Here is a 17,500-nt window from a genome sequence, read left to right on the forward strand (position 1 = left end):
GACCGTCCCAGTTAGAGGGCCCTCTCTGCTGACCGTCCCAGTTAGAGGCCCCTCTCTGCTGACCGTCCCAGTTAGAGGCCCCTCTCTGCTGACCGTCCCAGTTAGAGGCCCCTCTCTGCTGACCGTCCCAGTTAGAGATAGAAACATTTAAACTGACAGCGCCACCAGGAGCACAGCAGATGAGTGTGATGCAAGACGACACTGACAGAGAACCACAGAGAACCAGAGTACCAGAAAACCACAGAGTACCAGAGACCCACAGAGAACCACAGAGAACCAGAGTACCAGAAAACCACAGAGTACCAGAGAACCACAGAGAACCACAGAGTACCAGAGAACCACAGAGAACCAGAGAACCACAGAGAACCACAGAGAACCAGAGTACCAGAAAACCACAGAGAACCAGAGAACCACAGATAACCAGTGAACCACAGAGAACCACAGAGAACCAGAGAACCACAGAGAACCAGAGAAGCACAGAGTACCAGAGAACCACAGAGAAGCACAGAGAACCAGAGTACCAGAAAAACCACAGAGTACCAGAGAACCACAGAGTACCAGAGACCCACAGAGTACCAGAGAAGCACAGAGAACCAGAGAAGCACAGAGTACCAGAGAGGCACAGAGAACCACAGTGTACCACAAAGAACCAGAGAACCAGAACGAACCAGAGAAGCACAGAGAACCATTGAGAACCAGAGAACCACAGAGTACCAGAGAACCACAGAGTACCAGAGAACCACAGAGTACCAGAGAGAACCACAGAGTACCAGAAAGAGTATCAGAGAACCACAGAGTACCAGAGAGAGTATCAGAGAACCACAGAGTACCAGAGAACCACAGAGTACCAGAGAGAGTATCAGAGAACCACAGAGTACCAGAGAGAGTATCAGAGAACCACAGAGTACCAGAGAGAGTATCAGAGAACCACAGAGTACCAGAGAGAGTATCAGAGAACCACAGAGTACCAGAGAACCACAGAGTACCAGAGAGAGTATCAGAGAACCACAGAGTACCAGAGAGAGTATCAGAGAACCACAGAGTACCAGAGAACCACAGAGTACCAGAGAGAGTATCAGAGAACCACAGAGTACCAGAGAGAGTATCAGAGAACCACAGAGTACCAGAGGTACTGATCATTAAAGATCCCATGGGACTTATCGTAAGAGTAGGGGTGTTAACCCCGGTGTCCTGGCTAAATTCCCAATCTGGCCCTCAAACCATCACGGTCACCAAATCATCCCCAGTTTATAATTGGCTCATTCATCCCCCTCCTCTCCCCTGTAACTATTCCCCAGGATGTTGCTGCAAATGAGAACGTGTTCTCAGTCAACTTACCTGGTAAAATAACGGATAAATAAGAGAACCACAGAGAACCAGAGTACCACAGAAAACCAGAGTACCAGAGAACCATAGAGAACCAGAGTACCAGAGAACCATAGAGAACCAGAATACCACAGAGTACCAGAGAACCATAGAGAACCAGAGTACCACAGAGTACCAGAGAACCATAGAGAACCAGAGAACCACAGAGTACCACAGAGAACCAGAGTACCACAGAGAACCAGAGTACCACAGAGAACCATAGAGAACCAGAGTACCACAGAGAACCAGAGAACCATAGAGAACCAGAGTACCACAGAGTACCAGAGTACCACAGTACCAGAGAACCATAGAGAACCAGAGTACCACAGAGTACCAGAGTACCACAGCGAACCAGAGTACCATAGAGAACCAGAGTACCATAGAGAACCAGAGTACCACAGAGAACCAGAGTACCAGAGAACCATAGAGAACCAGAGTACCACAGAGAACCAGAGTACCATAGAGAACCAGAGTACCATAGAGAACCAGAGTACCAGAGTACCACAGAGAACCAGAGTACCATAGAGAACCAGAGTACCATAGAGAACCAGAGTACCACAGAGAACCAGAGTACCATAGAGAACCAGAGTACCATAGAGAACCAGAGTACCATAGAGAACCAGAGTACCACAGAGTACCAGAGTACCACAGAGAACCAGAGTACCACAGAGAACCAGAGTACCAGAGAACCAGAGTACCATAGAGAACCAGAGTACCAGAGAACCAGAGTACCATAGAGAACCAGAGTACCATAGAGAACCAGAGTACCATAGAGAACCAGAGTACCTGAGAACCACAGAGAACCACAGAGTACCAGAGAGTACCAGAGTACCAGAGAACCAGAGAACCACAGAGTACCAGAGAACCACAGAGTACCAGAGTACCAGAGAACCAGAGAACCACAGAGTACCAGAGAACCACAGAGTACCAGAGAACCACAGAGTACCAGAGAACCACAGAGTACCAGAGAACCACAGAGTACCAGAGAACCAGAGAGTACCACAGGTGTGCTTCAGTAGCTTCAACCTGATCGCCGCGGAGCTGGAACAGGGTGTGGGGAAGTATAATAACATGTAATATTACCTGCGTGGAAGGTGCTGCGGATGGCCACCCCCCGGGAGAAGTTGGTCCGGTCCGTCACCGCGGAGCTGCTGATGTTGTGGGCTGAGGGGGACGCGCCAGGTGGTCTCTGGTGGGGAGTGCTGTTAGGAGACGGAGAGAGGTGAAGACGGAGAGGAGGGGTGGATTAGAGTAGTGAACTTGTATATAAACATTTGGATCGCACACACACACACACTCACACTCACACACACACTCACACTCACACTCACACTCACACTCACACTCACACTCACACTCACTCGGGGACAGATACATATTTATTCCGTTCTAGACTACCCCTCCATCACAGTAATAGATTTGGCACCACAGGTGTGAAGGACTTGGCTCTGACCAACGTTGGAGGGTAGCAGCCGTTATTATTTTTAATTTAACCAGGCAAGTCAGTTAAGAACAAATCCCTATTTACAATGACAGCCTAGGAACGGTGGGTTAACTGCCTCGTTCAGGGACAGAACGACAGATTTTTACATCGTCAGCTCGGGGATTCAATATAGCAACCTTTCGGTTACTGGCCCAACGCTCTAATCACTAGGCGACCTGCCGCCCCATTATGCTACATTCTGTTATGTAGCCGTGTGTGTGTGTGTGTGTGTCTGTCCCTAGAGTGTGTGTGTCTGTCCCCAGAGTGAGTGTGTGTGTCTGTCCCCAGAGTGAGTGTGTGTGTGTGTGTCTGTCCCCAGAGTGAGTGTGTGTGTGTGTCTGTCCCCAGAGTGAGTGTGTGTGTGTGTCTGTCCCCAGAGTGTGTGTGTGTGTGTGTGTCTGTCCCCAGAGTGAGTGTGTGTGTGTGTCTGTCCCCAGAGTGAGTGTGTGTGTGTGTGTCTGTCCCCAGAGTGAGTGTGTGTGTGTCTGTCCCCAGAGTGTGTGTGTGTGTGTGTGTGTGTGTGTGTGTGTGTCTGTCCCCAGAGAGTGTGTGTGTGTGTGTCTGTCCCCAGAGAGTGTGTGTGTGTCTGTCCCCAGAGTGAGTGTGTGTGTGTGTGTGTCTGTCCCCAGAGAGTGAGTGTGTGTGTGTGTCTGTCCCCAGAGAGTGTGTGTGTGTGTGTGTCTGTCCCCAGACAGTGTGTGTGTGTGTGTGTCTGTCCCCAGAGTGAGTGTGTGTGTGTGTCTGTCCCCAGAGTGAGTGTGTGTGTCTGTCCCCAGAGTGAGTGTGTGTGTGTGTGTCTGTCCCCAGAGTGAGTGTGTGTGTGTGTGTGTCTGTCCCCAGAGTGTGTGTGTGTGTGTGTGTCTGTCCCCAGAGAGTGTGTGTGTGTGTGTGTCTGTCCCCAGAGTGTGTGTGTGTGTCTCCTAATGTTTAGATAAACGAGTTCTGATTGGCTGGGCCAATCGTATAATGAAGTTATCTACCACAGTCATACAGGCCAACCGCTACGGTCGGCTAAAGAAGTTATATCTACCACAGTCATACAGGCCTACCGCTATGGTCGGATAATGTAGTTATATCTACCACAGTCATACAGGCCTACCGCTATGGTCGGATAATGTAGTTATATCTACCACAGTCATACAGGCCTACCGCTATGGTCGGATAATGTAGTTATATCTACCACAGTCATACAGGCCTACCGCTATGGTCGGATAATGTAGTTATATCTACCACAGTCATACAGGCCTACCGCTATGGTCGGATAATGTAGTTATATCTACCACAGTCATACAGGCCTACCGCTATGGTCGGATAATGTAGTTATATCTACCACAGTCATACAGGCCTACCGCTACGGTCAGATAATGAAGTTATATCTACCACAGTCATATAGGCCTACCGCCACGGTCGGATAATGTAGTTATATCTACCACAGTCATACAGGCCTACCGCCACGGTCGGATAATGAAGTTATATCTACCACAGTCATACAGGCCTACCGCCACGGTCGGATAATGAAGTTATATCTACCACAGTCATACAGGCCTACCGCCACGGTCTGTTTGTCTAAGGGGACACTACGGCTTTTTAAAATGCCAACAAGACACAAAAACCTTTTCTGTTGCCAGTTTGGAAGCGCCACTGAATGGGTCCTTCACTTGGCATGTATATATGAATGGTGCTTCTGAAGCGGGACCAACGTCCACCTCTTGGCATTACGGCTCGAAAGGATGCACATTTTTCCAAATGAAATTCAGATTTTTCATTTTCGTAGCAGGTTAGGAGAACTTCAGCAGGCGGTTGACAAAAGCGGGATCCCTTCTAGCCATGACTGTCACGAGGTGACCAGAACTGTCAATAAAAATAATCTCGAGGTGCCTGCGAGCAGACCACTCTCTCCTTAAACAGTAAGTATGGAAATGTCTTAACCAAGACATTTAGAAGAAAGAAAACAAATCTTCTGCTAGAAATCGACCCCCAAGATTCAGTATTTTTGGAATGGATGAGACTGATTAGTTGCTGTACTTCAAGAACACAACAACAACAAAAAGAACAACAACAAAGAAAAAGTTTCCATTAAGGATTTTTCTTAACGTTAAGCATCCCAATTTAATTTAAACTTTCACAACCCTACTCCAAACCTCTTGTCAATAATTTGCGAATCCAATCTTGTATGCCATTATAAGACGTTGTCTGAATCACTAAAAATGGACTGTCGCTCACCAAAAGAAGACAACCGCATTGGTATCAATTTATTTCTAAATGTATCAACTTCAAATGTCCCTGTATATATTAATTAAGGAACACCTAACTTTACAAGACTCACGCTACAAATTCCAAGGGTACATCTTTCAGATACAAAAGAACCAACTGACTGGAATAATGTTTCTTAAACAAATCAGGGCAAAATCACAGTGAATTTAAGAAATACGTTTTTCAAATGTTCAGAACAAACTGTAAGCTAATAGAAACATCACCATGTTAAGATATTAGTAAATATGTATATATTATTTCGGTACTTAGTTGTATTAGTAGTTGTAGCCGAGGTTCAAATATATATTTGGACACTTGAAAGCGAGATTGTGCATCTCAAGAGATTTCATTCTCCAAGATGTCAAATAAGATAGATACTACGGTACGACTGGGTCAATCTGGCGTTGGTTGGGTGAGAGGACAGATGTTACAACATGGAAGCATTGATCATTCAATCAGAAAACTCCCTCCCTTCACTGTCTCAATTGCTTGCATCCAATCTCCTCGTCTTCTTCTGAAAACCCAATGGAGAAGAAGGTCAGAAGGGGTGGGGACCTTCTCCAATATGGTTGAGGAGGCGAGGAATCACCAAAAGACAAATTGAGAAAGAGCACACCAAGGGTTTATACATTTCCCACTGTCCCTCCTTCTCCACTGTCCCTCCCTCCCTCCTTCTCCACTGTCCCTCCCTCCCTCCCTCCCTCCTTCTCCACTGTCCCTCCCTCCTTCTCCACTGTCCCACCTTCTCCACTGTCCCTCCCTCCCTCCTTCTCCACTGTCCCTCACCTCCCTCCTTCTCCACTGTCCCTCCCTCCCTCCTTCTCCACTGTCCCTCCATCCCTCTCCACTGTCCCTCCCTCCTTCTCCTTTGTCCATCCCTCCATCCCTCCCTCCCTCTCTTTCCTCTCCACTGTCCGTCCCTCCCTCCCTCTCCTTTGTCCATCCCTCCATCCCTCCCTCCCTCCCTCTCTTTCCTCTCCACTGTCCGTCCCTCCATCCCTCTCCTTTGTCCATCCCTCCATCCCTCCCTCCCTCTCTTTCCTCTCCACTGTCCGTCCCTCCCTCCCTCTCCTTTGTCCATCCCTCCCTCCCTCTCTTTCCTCTCCTCTGTCTGTCTCTCCCTCTCCTTTGTCCATCCCTCCATCCCTCCCTCCCTCTCTTTCCTCTCCACTGTCCGTCCCTCCCTCCCTCTCCTTTGTCCATCCCTCCATCCCTCCCTCCCTCTCTTTCCTCTCCTCTGTCCGTCTCTCCACTCTTCCTGCTTCTGAAAAACCATCCTCAATTTCTCTTTCCATCCCCCTCGCTCTCCCTCCCTCTCGAACTCCAGACCCGGGGTTTCTGGGAGGGGGTCTAGCAGGGTGTAGTAAGGGGGTTAGAGGCCACTTGCCTGGGCCGGTGGTGCAGTGCGTGGAAGTCAGGGCCGGGAGGCGGACAGGGGTGGTTGGAGGTGGACAGGGACTTGTGTTGGCGGGGACGGGAGGAAGAGGAGGAAGAGGAGAGGATGGCAGCAGCAGACGAGGTGGAGGCTCGGGACCCGGGGGTGTTCAGGCTGGTAGGGGGAGGGGAGCGCCCGCCCGACACACACACACACACACACACACACATGCATGACAGGAGTGTGTGAGGGCGGGCAGGGCGTGGATGGGATAAGCATGGTTAGGAGCAGCAAAACCTAACACTTTCAGCATAGGGGAGGGAGAGAAGGGGAGGGAGAGAAGGGGAGGGAGAGAAGGGGAGGGAGAGAAGGGGAGGGAGAGAAGGGGAGTGAGAGAAGGGGAGGGAGAGAAGGAGAGAAGGGGAGTGAGAGAAGGGGAGGGAGAGAGAAGGGGAGGGAGAGAAGGGGAGGGGGAGAAGGGGAGAAGGGGAGGGAGAGAAGGGGGGGAGAGAAGGGGAGGGAGAGAAGGGGGGAGAGAAGGGGAGGGAGAGAAGGGAGAGGGGGGGAGGGGAGAAGGGGAGAAGGGGAGGGGGAGAAGGGGAGGGAGAGAAGGGGAGGGAGAGAAGGGGGAGGGAGAGAAGGGGGAGGGAGAGAGAAGGGGAGGGAGAGAAGGAGAGAAGGGGAGGGAGAGAAGGGGAGGGAGAGAAGGAGAGAAGGGGAGGGAGAGAAGGGGAGGGAGAGAAGGAGAGAAGGGGAGGGAGAGAAGGGGAGGGAGAGAAGGGGAGGGAGAGAAGGGGAGGGAGAGAAGGGGAGGGAGAGAAGGGGAGGGAGAGAAGGAGAGAAGGGGAGTGAGAGAAGGGGAGGGAGAGCGGTGGGAAGGGTAAGCGAGGAAGAGAGAGGAGAGGACAGGAATAAAAGAGTAGAAATAGACTAACAAATACAGGGGAGCAGAAGTAGAGAGTTGTTGACAAGAGCTTAAACACACACACACACACACAGAGAAAGAGAGGAGGTTCAATGGAGGTCAAAGCAACAGACTGCTGATTACATAGTGACAGAACAGCCATACATAGCCAAAAGAAGAGGACAGACAGACAGACAGGGATTAGCATGGCTTGTGGTGGGGAAATAACTGTATTTATTCAGGCTGAGGACTGGAGGTTGTGTGTGGAGACGACTAGAGGGAGGGAGGTAGTGTGTGTGGAGACGACTAGAGGGAGGGAGGTAGTGGAGACGACTAGAGGGAGGGAGGTAGTGTGTGTGGAGACGACTAGAGGGAGGGAGGTAGTGGAGACGACTAGAGGGAGGGAGGTAGTGTGTGTGGAGACGACAAGAGGGAGGGAGGTAGTGGAGACGACTAGAGGGAGGGAGGTAGTGTGGAGACGACTAGAGGGAGGGAGGTAGTGGAGACGACTAGAGGGAGGGAGGTAGTGGAGACGACTAGAGGGAGGGAGGTAGTGTGGAGACGACTAGAGGGAGGGAGGTAGTGTGGAGACGACTAGAGGGAGGGAGGTAGTGGAGACGACTAGAGGGAGGGAGGTAGTGTGTGTGGAGACGACTAGAGGGAGGGAGGTAGTGGAGACGACTAGAGGGAGGGAGGTAGTGTGTGTGGAGACGACTAGAGGGAGGTAGTGTGTGTGGAGACGACTAGAGGGAGGGAGGTAGTGTGGAGACGACTAGAGGGAGGGAGGTAGTGTGGAGACGACTAGAGGGAGGGAGGTAGTGGAGACGACTAGAGGGAGGGAGGTAGTGTGGAGACGACTAGAGGGAGGGAGGTAGTGTGGAGACGACTAGAGGGAGGGAGGTAGTGGAGACGACTAGAGGGAGGGAGGTAGTGTGTGTGGAGACGACTAGAGGGAGGTAGTGTGTGTGGAGACGACTAGAGGGAGGTAGTGTGTGTGGAGACGACTAGAGGGAGGGAGGTAGTGTGTGTGGAGACGACTAGAGGGAGGGAGGTAGTGTGGAGACGACTAGAGGGAGGGAGGTAGTGTGTGTGGAGACGACTAGAGGGAGGGAGGTTGTGTGTGGAGACGACTAGAGGGAGGGAGGTAGTGTGTGGAGACGACTAGAGGGAGGGAGGTAGTGTGTGGAGACGACTAGAGGGAGGGAGGTAGTGTGGAGACGACTAGAGGGAGGGAGGTAGTGTGTGTGGAGACGACTAGAGGGAGGGAGGTAGTGTGTGTGGAGACGACTAGAGGGAGGGAGGGAGGTAGTGTGGAGACGACTAGAGGGAGGGAGGGAGGTAGTGTGGAGACGACTAGAGGGAGGGAGGTAGTGTGGAGACGACTAGAGGGAGGGAGGTAGTGTGGAGACGACTAGAGGGAGGGAGGTAGTGTGGAGACGACTAGAGGGAGGGAGGTAGTGTGGAGACGACTAGAGGGAGGTTGTGTGTGTGGAGACGACTAGAGGGAGGGAGGGAGGTTGTGTGGAGACGACGAGAGGGAGGGAGGTAGTGTGTGGAGACGACTAGAGGGAGGTAGTGTGTGTGGAGACGACTAGAGGGAGGTAGTGTGTGTGGAGACGACTAGAGGGAGGTAGTGTGTGGAGACGACTAGAGGGAGGTAGTGTGTGTGGAGACGACTAGAGGGAGGTAGTGTGTGGAGACGACTAGAGGGAGGTAGTGTGTGTGGAGACGACTAGAGGGAGGGAGTGTGTGGAGACGAATAGAGGGAGGGAGTGTGTGTGGAGACGACTAGAGGGAGGGAGTGTGTGGAGACAACTAGAGGGAGGGAGTGTGTGGAGACGACTAGAGGGAGGTAGTGTGTGTGGAGACGACTAGAGGGAGGGAGTGTGTGTGATCTTTACGATCTTATGATCTTCACAGTTAATATTCCATCACTGATCCCTTTATACAGAGAGAGAGAGAGACAGACAGACAGAGAGATGGGAGGGAGGGAGGGAGGGACACACAGACAGACAAGAGAGATGGGAGGGAGGGAGGGAGGGAGGGAGGGAGGGAGGGAGGGAGGGAGGGAGGGAGGGGAGAGAGACACACAGACAGACAGAGAGATGGGAGGGAGGTAGGGAGGGGGGAGAGAGAGACACAGACAGACAGAGAAATGGGAGGGAGGGAGGGACACACAGACAGACAGATGGGAGGGAGGGAGAAGAGAGGGAGGGAGGGGGAAGAGAGGGAGGGAGTGGGGAAGGGGGAGAAGAGGGAGGGAGAGGGAAGGAAGGGAGGGGGAGGGAGGGGGAGAGGGGGAAGGGGGAGAAGAAAGGGAGGGAGTGGGGAAGGGGAGAAGAAAGGGAGGGAGTGGGGAAGGGGAGAAGAAAGGGAGAGAGGGGGGAAGGGGGAGAAGAAAGGGAGGGAGTGGGGAAGGGGGAGAAGAAAGGGAGAGAGGGGGGAAGGGGGAGAAGAAAGGGAGGGAGTGGGGAAGGGGAGAAGAAAGGGAGAGAGGGGGAAGGGGGAGAAGAAAGGGAGGGAGTGGGGAAGGGGGAGAAGAAAGGGAGGGAGTGGGGAAGGGAGGGAGTGGGGAAGGGAGGGAGGGAGGACAACTCCACACTGTATTTAGGTTAATGACATGACATGGGATGTTCCAAAACGCCACCCTATTCCCTATATAGTGCACTACTTTAGACCAGGGCCCACTAAACAGCGGGTCGGGTGCCGTTTGGGACACACACACATATCAAATCAACATTGAAAGAGTCACTTAAATCCCTTTAAGTCTAATGACACCTTATTCCCTATATAGTGCACTTCTATAGACCATGAGCCATGGAGGGTTAGTGCTCTATGGAGGGTTAGTGCTCCATGGAGGGTCAGGGTTAGTGCTCCATAGAGGGTTAGTGCTCCATAGAGGGTTAGTGCTCCATAGAGGGTTAGTGCTCCATAGAGGGTTAGTGTTAGTGCTCCATAGAGGGTTAGTGCTCCATAGAGGGTTAGTGCTCCATAGAGGGTTAGTGCTCCATAGAGGGTTAGTGCTTCATAGAGGGTTAGAGTTAGTGCTCCATAGAGGGTTAGTGCTCCATAGAGGGTTTGTGCTCCATAGAGGGTTAGTGCTCCATAGAGGGTTAGTGCTCCATAGAGGGTTAGTGCTCCATAGAGGGTTAGAGTTAGTGCTCCATAGAGGGTTAGAGTTAGTGCTCCATAGAGGGTTAGAGTTAGTGCTCCATAGAGGGTTAGAGTTAGTGCTCCATAGAGGGTTAGTGTTAGTGCCCCATAGAGGGTTTGTGTTAGTGGTCCATGGAGGGTTAGTGGTCCATAGAGGGTTAGTGCTCCATAGAGGGTTAGTGCTCCATAGAGGGTTAGTGCTCCATAGAGGGTTCGTGCTCCATAGAGGGTTCGTGCTCCATAGAGGTTTAGTGCTCCATGGAGGGTTAGTGTTAGTGCTCCATGGAGGGTTAGTGTTAGTGCTCCATGGAGGGTTAGTGTTAGTGCTCCATAGAGGGTTAGTGCTCCATAGAGGGTTAGTGCTCCATGGAGGGTTAGTGCTCCATGGAGGGTTAGTGCTCCATAGAGGGTTAGTGCTCCATAGAGGGTTAGTGCTCCATGAAGGGTTAGTGCTCCATAGAGGGTTAGTGCTCTATAGAGGGTTAGTGCTCCATGGAGGGTTAGTGCTCCATGGAAGGTCAGGGTTAGTGCTCCATAGAGGGTTAGGGTTAGTGCTCCATGGAGGGTTAGTGCTCCATGGAGGGTTGGTGCTCCATGGAGGGTTAGTGCTCCATGGAGGGTTAGTGCTCCATGGAGGGTTAGTGCTCCATGGAGGGTTAGTGCTCCATGGAGGGTTAGTGCTCCATGGAGGGTTAGTGCTCCATGGAAGGTCAGGGTTAGTGCTCCATGGAGGGTTAGGGTTAGTGCTCCATGGAGGGTTAGGGTTAGTGCTCCATGGAGGGTTAGTGCTCCATAGAGGGTTAGGGTTAGTGCTCCATAGAGGGTTAGTGCTCCATGGAGGGTTAGTGCTCCTTGGAGGGTTAGTGCTCCATAGAGGGTTAGGGTTAGTGCTCCATAGAGGGTTAGTGCTCCATGGAGGGTTAGTGCTCCATGGAGGGTTAGTGCTCCATAGAGGGTTAGTGCTCCATGGAGGGTTAGGGTTAGTGCTCCTGATCATAAGTAGTGTACTACAGAGGGAATAAGGTGTCATTTAAATGATGAAGCATGATAACCAGGGCGGAGAGCACTTCCACATTAGGTGAAACATACAATTCATAGATTTACAATCAAAACATTTTATGAGAATCGTTTTAAAACGTGTCTGTTTAAGATGATCGTTTTCTAACAACGACGTCAATATGAAGTAAACTATTCAAAATAATGTGATTTGATTTCTATGATTCCAACGGGAAGAATTCACTGACTCAAACTCCAACCGTGGTTACTCCATAGTGGACACATACAGCCTATGGCAGGTTGAAGTGTGTGTGTGTATGAGTCTGTGTGTATGTGTCTGTGTGTTTGTGCGTGCGTTCATCTGTTTTAGCGAGTGAAGAGAACTGACAGTCGGAACGTTAGAGAGACAGCTAGTTGGCAGGGAGGGGCAGCAGAGTACCGGCAGGGAGGGACAGTAGAGTACCGGCAGGGAGAGACAGTAGAGTACCGGCAGGGAGAGACAGTAGAGTACCGGCAGGGAGAGACAGTAGAGTACCGGCAGGGAGAGACAGTAGAGTACCGGCAGGGAGAGACAGTAGAGTACCGGCAGGGAGAGACAGTAGAGTACCGGCAGGGAGAGACAGTAGAGTACCGGCAGGGAGAGACAGCAGGGTACCGGCAGGGAGGGACAGCAGGGTACCGGCATGGAGAGACAGTAGAGTATCGGCAGGGAGAGACAGCAGAGTACCGGCAGGGAGAGACAGTAGAGTATCGGCAGGGAGAGACAGTAGAGTACCGGCAGGGAGGGACAGCAGGGTACCGGCAGGGAGAGACAGTAGGGTACCGGCAGGGAGAGACAGTAGAGTATCGGCAGGGAGAGACAGTAGAGTACCGGCAGGGAGGGACAGCAGGGTACCGGCAGGGAGAGACAGTAGAGTACCGGCAGGGAGAGACAGTAGAGTATCGGCAGGGAGAGACAGTAGAGTACCGGCAGGGAGAGACAGTAGGGTACCGGCAGGGAGAGACAGCAGAGTACCGGCAGGGAGGGACAGCAGGGTACCGGCAGGGAGAGACAGCAGGGTACCGGCAGGGAGAGACAGCAGAGTACCGGCAGGGAGGGACAGCAGAGTACCGGCAGGGAGAGACAGCAGAGTACCGGCAGGGAGAGACAGCAGAGTACCGGCAGGGAGAGACAGCAGAGTACCGGCAGGGAGAGACAGCAGAGTACCGGCAGGGAGAGACAGTAGAGTACCGCCAGGGAGAGACAGCAGGGTACCGGCAGGGAGAGCCAGCAGGGTACCGGCAGGGAGAGCCAGCAGGGTACCGGCAGGGAGAGACAGCAGGGTACCGGCAGGGAGAGACAGCAGAGTACCGGCAGGGAGAGACAGCAGAGTACCGGCAGGGAGAGACAGCAGGGTACCGGCAGGGAGAGACAGTAGGGTACCGGCAGGGAGAGACAGCAGGGTACCGGCAGGGAGAGACAGTAGGGTACCGGCAGGGAGAGACAGTAGGGTACCGGCAGGGAGAGACAGTAGAGTACCGGCAGGGAGAGGCAGTAGAGTACCGGCAGGGAGAGGCAGTAGAGTACCGGCAGGGAGAGACAGTAGAGTACCGGCAGGGAGAGACAGTAGAGTACCGGCAGGGAGAGACAGCAGGGTACCGGCAGGGAGAAACAGCAGGGTACCGGCAGGGAGAGGCAGCAGAGTACCGGCAGGGAGAGACAGCAGGGTACCGGCAGGGAGAGACAGCAGGGTACAAGCAGGGTACCGGCAGGTAGAGACAGTAGGGTACCGGCAGGGAGAGACAGTAGAGTACTGGCAGGGAGAGGCAGTAGAGTACCGGCAGGGAGAGACAGTAGAGTACCGGCAGGGAGAGACAGTAGAGTACCGGCAGGGAGAGACAGTAGGGTACCGGCAGGGAGAGACAGCAGAGTACCGGCAGGGAGAGACAGCAGAGTACAAGCAGGGTACCGGCAGGTAGAGACAGTAGGGTACCGGCAGGGAGAGACAGTAGAGTACTGGCAGGGAGAGACAGTAGAGTACCGGCAGGGAGAGGCAGTAGAGTACCGGCAGGGAGAGACAGTAGAGTACCGGCAGGGAGAGACAGTAGAGTACCGGCAGGGAGAGACAGTAGAGTACCGGCAGGGAGAGACAGTAGGGTACCGGCAGGGAGAAACAGCAGGGTACCGGCAGGGAGAGGCAGCAGGGTACAAGCAGGGTACCGGCAGGGAGAGACAGTAGGGTACCGGCAGGGAGAGACAGTAGAGTACCGGCAGGGAGAGACAGTAGAGTACCGGCAGGGAGAGACAGTAGAGTACCGGCAGGGAGAGACAGTAGAGTACCGGCAGGGAGAGACAGTAGAGTACCGGCAGGGAGAGGCAGTAGAGTACCGGCAGGGAGAGACAGTAGGGTACCGGCAGGGAGAGACAGTAGAGTACCGGCAGGGAGAGACAGTAGAGTACCGGCAGGGAGAGGCAGTAGAGTACCGGCAGGGAGAGGCAGTAGAGTACCGGCAGGGAGAGACAGTAGAGTACCGGCAGGGAGAGACAGTAGAGTACCGGCAGGGAGAGGCAGTAGAATACCGGCAGGGAGAGACAGTAGAGTACCGGCAGGGTACCGGCAGGGAGAGACAGTAGAGTACCGGCAGGGAGAGGCAGCAGAGTACCGGCAGGGAGAGACAGCAGAGTACCGGCAGGGAGGGACAGCAGAGTACCGGCAGGGAGGGACAGCAGAGTACCGGCAGGGAGAGACAGTAGAGTACCGGCAGGGAGGGACAGCAGAGTACCGGCAGGGAGGGACAGCAGAGTACCGGCAGGGAGGGACAGCAGGGTACCGGCAGGGAGAGACAGCAGAGTACCGGCAGGGAGAGACAGCAGAGTACCGGCAGGGAGAGACAGCAGAGTACCGGCAGGGAGAGACAGCAGGGTACCGGCAGGGAGAGACAGTAGAGTACCGGCAGGGAGAGACAGTAGAGTACCGGCAGGGAGAGACAGCAGAGTACCGGCAGGGAGAGACAGCAGGGTACCGGCATGGAGAGACAGTAGAGTACCGGCAGGGAGAGACAGTAGAGTACCGGCAGGGAGGGACAGCAGGGTACCGGCAGGGAGAGACAGTAGAGTACCGGCAGGGAGAGACAGCAGGGTACCGGCAGGGAGAGACAGTATAGTACCGGCAGGGAGAGACAGTAGAGTACCGGCAGGGAGAGACAGTAGAGTACCTGCAGGGAGAGACAGAGTACCGGCAGGGAGAGACAGCAGGGTACCGGCAGGGAGAGACAGTAGAGTACCGGCAGGGAGAGACAGTAGAGTACCGGCAGGGAGAGACAGTAGGGTACCGGCATGGAGAGACAGTAGAGTACCGGCAGGGACAGACAGTAGAGTACCGGCAGGGAGAGACAGTGTTTCTTCTTAAAGATACAGGTAGAAGTGAAGGGAGGAAGAGAAGGGCGTGTGTGTGTCTGTGGCCTGTCGTGTAGCCAGTAATCCTAGTCTACTAATCCTCGTCCAGCGATGGATGATTTTCACGCCCAGGAAGGCTGACCATCCCTGGGGAACATCTGCATGCCGGCCTGGGCCAACTGGCAAGCGGCTGGGGACTAAAACCTGGCAAGGAATGGCAGCCAGAGCCAAGCTCTGTGTGTGTGTGTGTGTGTGTGTGTGTGTGTGTGTGTGTGTGTGTGTGTGTGTGTGTGTGTGTGTGTGTGTGTGTGTGTACCTGTCCTTGCCGTTCTGTACCCCCTGGTCCAGCGAAGCTCTCTCAGTGAGAGGAGAGTTTCTGCTGCGTCCCGACAATATGCTATTCTGTAGAGAGAGAGAGAGAGGCGAGAAAGAGAGATCGAGGGGGGAGAGAGAGAGAGAGAGATCGAGGGGGAGAGAAAGAGATTGAGGGGGGAGAGAGAGATCGAGGGGGAGAGAGAGAGAGATCGAGGGGGGAGAGAAAAAGATCGAGGGAGGAGAGAGAGGCGAGAGAGGAGGGGGGCAAGAGAGGCGAGAGAGGAGGGGGGCAAGAGGACAGGGTATAATTGTGGTATAGAACAATGTCAACAACACATGAATCTAAACCATGCACTCATAACTCGACTGTGGAGTGGTGTAGAGTGGTGTAGAGTGGTGTGGAGTCGAGTGGAGTGGTGTGGAGTGGTGTAGAGTGGTGTAGAGTGGTGTGGAGTGGTGTGGAGTGGTGTAGAGTGGTGTAGAGTGGTGCGGAGTGGTGCGGAGTGGTGTGGAGTGGTGTAGAGTGGTGTGTGTGTGGAGTAGAGTGGTGTAGAGTGGTGTAGAGTGGTGTAGAGTGGTGTAGAGTGGTGTGGAGTGGTGTAGAGTGGTGTGGAGTGGAGTAGAGTGGTGTAGAGTGGTGTTGAGTGGTGTAGAGTGGTGTGGAGTCGAGTGGAGTGGTGTAGAGTGGTGTGGAGTCGAGTGGAGTGGTGTGTGTGGAGTAGAGTGGTGTGTGGAGTGAGTGGAGTGGTGTGTGTGGAGTGGTGTGGCGTGGTGAGGCGTGGTGTGGTGAAGAGTGGTGTGGTGAAGAGTGGTGTGGTGAAGAGTGGAGAAGAGTGGTGTGGTGAAGAGTGGCGTGGTGAAGAGTGGAGAAGAGTGGTGTGGTGAAGAGTGGTGAAGAGTGGTGTGGTGAAGAGTGGAGTGGTGAAGAGTGGAGTGGTGAAGAGTGGAGTGGTGAAGAGTGGAGTGGTGAAGAGTGGAGTGGTGAAGAGTGGAGGGTATTATAGTGTAGAGTGGAGGGTGTTATAGTGTAGAGTGGAGGGTGTAATAGTTATAGTGTAGAGTGGAGGGTGTTATAGTGTAGAGTGGAGGGTGTTATAGTGTAGAGTGGAGGGTGGTAGAGTGGAGGGTGTTATAGTGTAGAGTGGAGGGTGTTATAGTGGAGGGTGTTATAGTGTAGAGTGTTATAGTGTAGAGTGTTATAGTGTAGAGTGGAGGGTGTTATAGTGTAGAGTGTTATAGTGTAGAGTGTTATAGTGTAGAGTGGAGGGTGTTAGAGTGGAGGGTGTTATAGTTAGTGTAGAGTGGAGGGTGTTATAGTTAGTGTAGAGTGGAGGGTGTTATAGTTAGTGTAGAGTGGAGGGTGTTATAGTTAGTGTAGAGTGGAGGGTGTTATAGTTAGTGTAGAGTGGAGGGTGTTATAGTTAGTGTAGAGTGGAGGGTGTTATAGTTAGTGTAGAGTGGAGGGTGTTATAGTGTAGAGTGGAGGGTGTTATAGTGGAGGGTGTTAGAGTGTAGAGTGGAGGGTGTTATAGTGTATAGTGGAGGGTGTTATAGTGTAGAGTGGAGGGTGTTATAGTGTAGAGTGGAGGGTGTTATAGTGTAGAGTGGAGGGTGTTATAGTGTAGAGTGGAGGGTGTTATAGTGTAGAGTGGAGGGTGTTATAGTGCAGAGTGGAGGGTGTTATAGTGTAGAGTGGAGGGTGTTATAGTGTAGAATGGAGGGTGTTATAGTGTAGAGTGGAGGGTGTTATAGTGGAGGGTGTTAGAGTGTAGAGTGGAGGGTGTTATAGTGTAGAGTGGAGGGTGTTATAGTGTAGAGTGGAGGGTGTTATAGTGTAGAGTGGAGGGTGGTAGAGTGGAGGGTGTTATAGTGTAGAGTGGAGGGTGTTATAGTGTAGAGTGGAGGGTGTTATAGTGTAGAGTGGAGGGTGTTATAGTGTAGAGTGTAGAGTGGAGGGTGTTATAGTGTAGAGTGGAGGGTGTTATAGTGTAGAGTGGAGGTTGTTATAGTGTAGAGTGGAGGGTGTTATAGTGTAGAGTGGAGGGTGTTATAGTGTAGAGTGGAGGGTGTTATAGTGTAGAGAGGAGGGTGTTATAGTGTAGAGTGGAGGGTGTTATAGTGTAGAGAGGAGGGTGTTATAGTGTAGAGTGGAGGGTGTTATAGTGTAGAGTGGAGGGTGGTAGAGTGGAGGGTGTTACAGTGTAGAGTGGAGGGTGTTAAAGTGTAGAGTGGAGGGTGGTAGAGAGTAGAGTGGAGGGTGTTATAGTTATAGTGTAGAGT

General features: G+C 52.8%; 1 protein-coding gene across 1 annotated transcript in view; it reads right to left on the reverse strand.

The window, feature by feature from the left end:
- The window catches only part of mark2b (MAP/microtubule affinity-regulating kinase 2b), a 104,323-nt gene that overhangs the window by 27,206 nt on the left and 59,617 nt on the right, over positions 1 to 17,500 (reverse strand). Inside the window, exons 14-16 of the mRNA XM_064931072.1 lie at positions 15,222 to 15,307; positions 6,489 to 6,650; positions 2,449 to 2,567 (exon numbers count right to left, since the gene is read on the reverse strand). Of these exons, the coding sequence (XP_064787144.1) occupies positions 2,449 to 2,567; positions 6,489 to 6,650; positions 15,222 to 15,307 (367 nt within the window). The remainder of the gene's footprint in view (positions 1 to 2,448; positions 2,568 to 6,488; positions 6,651 to 15,221; positions 15,308 to 17,500) is intronic.

Source organism: Oncorhynchus masou, chromosome 23 (genome assembly GCF_036934945.1).
Source record: "Oncorhynchus masou masou isolate Uvic2021 chromosome 23, UVic_Omas_1.1, whole genome shotgun sequence".
Taxonomy (NCBI): Eukaryota; Metazoa; Chordata; class Actinopteri; order Salmoniformes; family Salmonidae; genus Oncorhynchus; species Oncorhynchus masou.